General features: G+C 44.0%; 1 protein-coding gene across 1 annotated transcript; it reads right to left on the minus strand.

The window, feature by feature from the left end:
- Positions 1–229: 229 nt before the first annotated feature.
- On the minus strand, positions 230–2729 carry LOC124606502 (larval cuticle protein F1-like). Its single transcript, XM_047138485.1, has 2 exons — positions 2694–2729; positions 230–748 (listed from the first exon to the last, which is right to left on the minus strand). The coding sequence occupies exons 1-2, from the start codon at positions 2706–2708 to the stop codon at positions 230–232; spliced, it is 534 nt and encodes a 177-aa protein (XP_046994441.1). The 5' UTR covers positions 2709–2729.
- Between the last annotated feature and the right edge of the window lie 4161 nt (positions 2730–6890).

Consider the following 6890-nt stretch of genomic DNA (forward strand, 5'->3'; position numbering starts at 1 on the left):
TCCCTTAGGAATTCACACATATTTGAACATTTTGACGGTAAATTAGGTGAGTGGAAAAATATGTTTTCAAAGTAAGTCAAGGATATTCACACAGATTTTAAAGAACAGCTTTATTTGTAATCAATGAAAATGTAAAACAAATAATCGCCACTTTTAGCGATTTGTTGATAGTTAGATGAAGTTGGCATGAAATTATGACACATCAGTTAAGTTAAACTACTGGTACACTTCACCACTGGTGTCCGTGAGCGAGGGCGGCACCATGCGCACCCAAAAGACCGTGCGCTGCGGCCAGGGCGGGCGCTGCGACGGCGACGAGGGGAGCGGCGTGGGCGGCGGCCAAGGGGGCGGCGTGGGCGGCGACCAAGGGGGCGGCGTGGGCGGCGACCAAGGGAGCGGCGTGGGCGGCGACCAAGGGGGAGGCATGGGCGGCAGCGGCGGCGTGGGCGGCGGCCGCGGCGTGCGCTGCGGCGCCGTTGAGGTGGGCGTCGCGGGCCTGCGTCTGGGCGACGGCGGTCAGGTGGGCGGCCCTGGTGGCGGCCACCTCGTGTGTGTCCTGCACGTAGCCGCCGGGTCCGAAGGCGATGTGCGCCGGGCCGTAGGCGGCCAGACCCGGGTGGACGCCGTGGGCGGTGACGACGGCGTGGGGTGCGGCCACTACTGCGTGGGCGGCAGGGACTACACCGTGCGCAGCGCCCAGGTAGCCGGGTCTAGCCACGGCCACAGCGACGATGGCGACGAGGAGTACCTGCGAACAGTTGGTACTTGCTACATCCTACAAGATCATTAGGTAGGATGCATGCTTACTGTCCACATCTGTCTGCGGTTAGCAGTTGAAAATACTGTCAATTCACTGGAGGCTAACTTTAGTGAGCTGATATGGACGTAAAAAGTAGCATGAAAGCGGTAGTTAATTTTAGAACTCTGTGGTCAATCCTTCCATAGCACAGTAGAGACACTCATTAGTCTAGAATGGTATTTAGAGACAAACAGTTTTCGTTCATTGGCAGAACCCTCAATGTTCTAGTAGAATATCTGGAATAAGTGGTCTGAAGGTATGCATATTACTGAACCATACAAAAGTGCAACGTATTTAATTAGTCATTTCGGATAAGCCAGCAGAGGTGACCCACAAAATTGATGTGATATATCTCGGTCTGCATTGAACGAAAAATATCGAACGTTGCCAGTTTAGAAATACATCACGATTAATGTTTCAAATGGTTCAAATGGTTTTGAGTACTACGGGACTTAACATCTGTGGTCATCAGTCCCCTAGAACTTAGAACTACTTAAAGCTAACTAACCTAAGGACATCACACACATCCATGCCCGAGGCAGGATTCGAACCTGCGACCGTAGCAGTCGCGCGGCTCCGGACTGCGCGCCTAGATCCGCTAGACCACCGCGGCCAGCATCACGATTAATCCACAGAATTTTAGGCCCTGTAGTACCTACAGTAAGCTGCTCGTATGTTCACTGAGGATAACCATGGGCACTTAATCTGTACACCTCTCTTTTCTAATCCGAAGATAAAGTAAGACGCTTAGAAATTAATGACATTTAGCTCCTAGTGGGCACTGATTGACACCAGTATGGAAATAAAGAAATTGTGCCTCACCAAGAACCGGACTCGGGTCTCCTACTCACCAGGCAGATGTGCTAACCACTACATAACCTTAGCACAGTCACCAGTAAGTCACCTCGACGCAGCGCTCATCGCAACTGTACGGACTACCCAAGCACGCCCCCGTCAGACCCAAATTTTCAACTTACCCACACACTACTGCCGTAGTGCCCCTGCCCATCATCCTCATTACTCGTGAAATTTCCATGATTCCCCTAACCGCATCGTTGGGTGGCTTGCGGAGTATAAATGTAGACGTAGAGTTCGAACGTAGTGTCCATCCGCACTGAAGAGATCATTGGCCTACGTGTCCTTAATATATACGTGGTGTTTGTTCCTTCTGACATATCCGAAAGAACAGGCACCACACATAGAAGATAAAATACGTTACTACAAGGATAAGAGCGCTCTGTAAAGTGTATCAGGTGATCCTCGAAAGCATCGCAATCCTTCGTTGGTTGCGCTACTTTAGACCTGTCTACTACTTTCTTCTCTGCAACAACGACTGTGAACAAAACACAGTGTCGTAAATTAGTGATCATACTTGTTCGCTTGAGCGAACTTATCCGAGACATTCCTTATGAACACTAGTTCTGAGAAGGCAAATGTGTTGTAACCTCATACGATGAATAGTGGTTGCATGTACGGATTACTTTCATTTATATTCAGTGGCGGAGTTCTATGCGGTGTGTCGAAATGCTGCCGAGAGAGAGCGATGTTAATCATATTCATTTGCACTTTAATTCGTATGTGGTTCTATAAATGGTATAGTTACTGAAAATTTTTTAAGTTTTTAAAACTCACCGGGTATACTCACAGTGGGATAAGCTGAGTTATAGAAAGTAACAGTCGTCCTATGGATTCATACCAATGTCAGGCTCTGTAGTCCACTAATTTACTGAGTCCGAAAGTCTGCGTTCGCGAGACGCACATATATCTATGAAGTAACTGTGGTTTAGTCTATTTAGTTACGACGCAATGGGGAAATACCAGTGTGGATTTGGCACCCGGTGGAAACTGTAGGAATATGTGTAGCGAAATCACACGACGCCTGACCGCTACTCACCAGCAGGACCTTCATGGCGGAGCTGTTGTTGGAGCTGCTATGAACTGTAGCGATATGCCGCCGACCACGTCCTTATATACCGCGCGCTGGGCTCGTGAAAGTACCAGGCGGACTCGGTCACTGGCCTTCCCTGCCCAGGTGGACTGTCCTCTGGCCGTGTCGTTTGATTCGGCCTTCCCTCATCTCGCCTTCTGCAGATCCCTTTGTTAGTTCAAGTAGCGGAAATACGCATACTTGTCCACGTATCAGTTTATCTCAGTTAAGGCTACGGTATCAAGTGGACAATAATGATCTTACGCACACGAAAGGAATGAAGAGAACAAAAAAATCAGCACAAGCGCTAAGCATTTGCTGATTTAGAGAAAGATTTCGCCAACGTAATGCGAAATGTGATGTTGGAAGTACAATCAGTTTTTGTCGTGGTCTTCAGTCCAGAGACTGGTTTGATGCAGCTCTCCATCCTACTCTACACTGTGCAAGCTTCTTCATTTCCCAGTACCTACTGCAACCTACATCCTTCTGAATCTGTTTAGTGTATTCATCTACTGGTCTCCTTCTACGATTTTTAACCTCCACGCTGTCCACCAATACTAAATTGGTGATCCCTCGATGCCTCAGAATTTTCCCTACCAACCGATCCCTTCTTCTAGTCAAGTTGTGCCACAAATTTCTCTTCTCTCCAATTCTATTCAATACCTCTTCATTAGTTATGTGATCTACCCATCTAATATTCAGTATTCTTCTGTAGCACCACATCTCGAAAGCTTCTATTCTCTTTTTGTCTAAACTGTTTATTGTCCACGTTTCACATCCGTATATGGCTACACTCCATTCAAATACTTTCAGAAATGACTTCCTGACACTTAAATCTATACTCTATTCTTCAGAAAGGCTTTCCACGCCATTGCCAGTTTATATTTGATATCCTCTCTACTTCGACCATCATCAGTTATTTTGCTCCCCAAATAGCAAAACTCCTTTACTTCTTTCAGTGTCTCATTTCCTAATCAAATTACCTCAGCATCACCCGAGTTAACTCGACTACATTCCTTTATCCTTGTTGATGTTCATCTTATATCCTCCTTTCAAAACACTGTCTATTCCGTTCGACTGCTCTTCCAAGTCCTTTGCTGTCTCTGACAGAATAAAAATGTCATCAGCGAACCTCAAAGTTTTTATTTTTTTTCATGGATTTTAATACCTACTACGAATTTTTGTTTGTTTTCTTTACTGCTTGCTCAATATACAGATTGAATAACATTGGGGAGGGGCTAAAACCCTGTCTCACTCCCTTGCCAACCACTGCTTCCCTTTCATGCCCCTCGACTCTTATAACTGCCATATGGTTTCTGTACAAATTGTAAATAGCCTTTCGCTCCCTGTATTTTACCCCTGCCATCTTCAGAATTTGGAAGAGAGTATTCCAGTCAACATTATCAAGAGCTTTCTCTACGTCTACAAATGCTAGAAATGTAGTTTTGCCTTTCCTTAATCTATTTTCTAAGATAAGTCATTGGGTTAGTAGTGCCTCAAGTGTTCCAACATATCTACTGAATTCAAACTGATCTTCCCCGAGGTCGGCTTCTACCAGTTTTTCCATTCGTCTGTAAATAATTCGTGTTAGTATTTTGCAGCCATGGCTTATTAAACTGATAGTTCGGTAATTTTCACATCTGTCAACACCTGCTTTCTTTGGGATTGGAATTATTATATTCTTCTTGAAGTCTGAGGGTATTTCGCCTGTCTCATACATCTTTCTCACCAGATGGTAGAGTTTTCCTAGGCCTGGCTCTTCCAAGGCTGTCAGTAGTTCTAATGGGATGTTGTCTACTCCCGGGGCCTTGTTTCGACTCAGGTCTTTCAGTGCTCTGTCAAACTCTTCACGCATTATCATATCTCCTATTTCGTGTTCATCTACATTCTCTTCCATTTCTATAATATTGTCCTCAAGAACATCGCCCTTGTATAGACACTCTATATACTCCTTCCACCTTTCTGCTTTCCCTTCTTTGCTTAGAACTGGGTTTCCATCTGAGCTCTTGATATTCATACAAGTGGTTCTCCTATCTCCAAAGGTCTCTTTAATTTTCCTGTAGGCAGTACCTATCTTACCCCTAGTGAGATAAGCCTCTACATCCTTACATTTGTCCTCTAGCCATCCCTGCTTATCCATTTTGCACTTCCTGTCGATCTCGTTTTTGAGACGTTTGTATTCCTTTTTGCCTGCTTCATTTACTGCATTTTTATATTTTCTCCTTTCATCAATTAAATTCAATATTTCTTCTGTTACCCAAGGATTTCTACTAGCCCTAGTCTTTTTACCTACTTGATCCTCTGCTGCCTTCACTACTTCATCCCTCAAAGCTACCCATTTTCCTTCTACCATATTTCTTTCCCCCCATTCTTGTCAATCGTTTCCTAATGCTCTCCCTGAAGCTCTCTACAACCGGTGGCTCTTTCAGTTTTTCCAGGTCCTATCTACTGAAATTCCCATCTTTTTACAGTTTCTTCAGTGTGAATCTACAGTTCATAACCAATAGATTGTGGTCAGAGTCCACATCTGCCCCTGGAAATGTCTTAAAATTTAAAACCTAGTTCCTGAATCTCTGTCGTACCATTATATAATCTATCTGATGCCTTCTAGTATCTCCAGCCTTCTTCCATGTGTACAACCTTCTTTCATGATTCTTGAACCAAGTGTTAGCTATGATTAAGTTATGCTCTGTGCAAAATTCGATCAGGCGGCTTCCTCTTTCATTTCTTCCCCTCAATCCATATTCACCTACTACGTTTCCTTCTCTCCCTTTTCCACTTATCGAATTCCAGTCACCCATGACTATTAAATTTTCGCCTCCCTTCACTATGTGAGTAATTTCTTAATTTATTTTATCTCATCATACATTTCATCAATCTCTTCAACAGATAGATTCTTAAACAATTGGTCTGATCAAAACAAGGAGAGTTTTGTGCTGATACAAACGAAAGACGAGTTTGCATCTTATTGTGAGAGTTATACGTTGAAGTAGTACCAAACTAAGAGAGGGCAAGTTGGGTGGGGGGGCGGGGGGGGGGGGGGAGGGAGGAAGAACACACGTGGATCTGAGATAAGCTGGTGACAGTTTCGCGTAAATGGCAAAAGAGTTTGAAGATTTCGTGTCTAATAACTCTGGGTCCACCTGTTATTAGTCAATATCCTTTACATTCCGTGGTTTTCTTCAAAGTGATATTGAACTGATACCTCTTTGGAGCGGATCAGTCGGAATATTCGGTAGGCGATTTTTGTTTTTTATGGAGGTGTGGGTTACATATGCCTTCATCTGCCCCTCCGTGGGAATCTCTTGGACACAAATTTTCATAGACAATATGCGCTTCCTTGCCGAACGTGAACTTCACCAGGAAGAACTATTCAGTGAAGTGCAAATACCACAGAATTTGTCTGAACAATAAACTATGTTGATACAAAACCGCAAGAAACGTTGATAGTGACTACTGAATATCAGAACATAGTAGAAGAAGAAGTGAGCGACTCTGCTGTTCTTGATGCAACGTTACATTACAGAAGTGAAGCAATGTACAAAAGAGATTCGTACATATAATTAATACTTTCCGTCAATAAGCACTTCCAGGCATGAACGTTAGAAACAGGTTATTGAAACAGTGCCATGTTTACAAATGTGTACAGTGATGTGTAACAGTGAACATGAACTGTATGGAAATCGTAGAAAAGAAGGAACATTTGAAATGCAGCGCTACGAAAGAATGACAAAAACTGAATGAATAAAGAAAATACGGCATGGGGACGCAGTGGAACCAACAGAGATAGATTACAGAGATGTATCATTAGGACATATGCTAAGACATATGGGAACAGTTGTATTGTCAGTGAATGTGTCAGTCGAAGCATAACGTTTACAGGGCCAGATAGTCAGTATACTAAGCAAAACAGATTAACGGAGTCCCTGCGCAAGCATACCCTGAGTGCTCACACTTATCGAGAAAGGCGTAATTTTTCTTCAGCCGGTAGACGAGTTTCGAGATTCCTGCATGACAAACACCAACCTGGACATTGTTGTTTCACTGAACGACGATTTAGGTTTCGAGAATGAGGCGCGAGATCACGTTGGAGGAAACTAGTCTGTAAAATTACGTCACAGACTACTGTCGACTTATATGTGAGAGATTCAAATTAAGTCTCGT

The sequence above is a fragment of the Schistocerca americana genome, chromosome 3 (genome assembly GCF_021461395.2).
Source record: "Schistocerca americana isolate TAMUIC-IGC-003095 chromosome 3, iqSchAmer2.1, whole genome shotgun sequence".
NCBI lineage: Eukaryota > Metazoa > Arthropoda > Insecta > Orthoptera > Acrididae > Schistocerca > Schistocerca americana.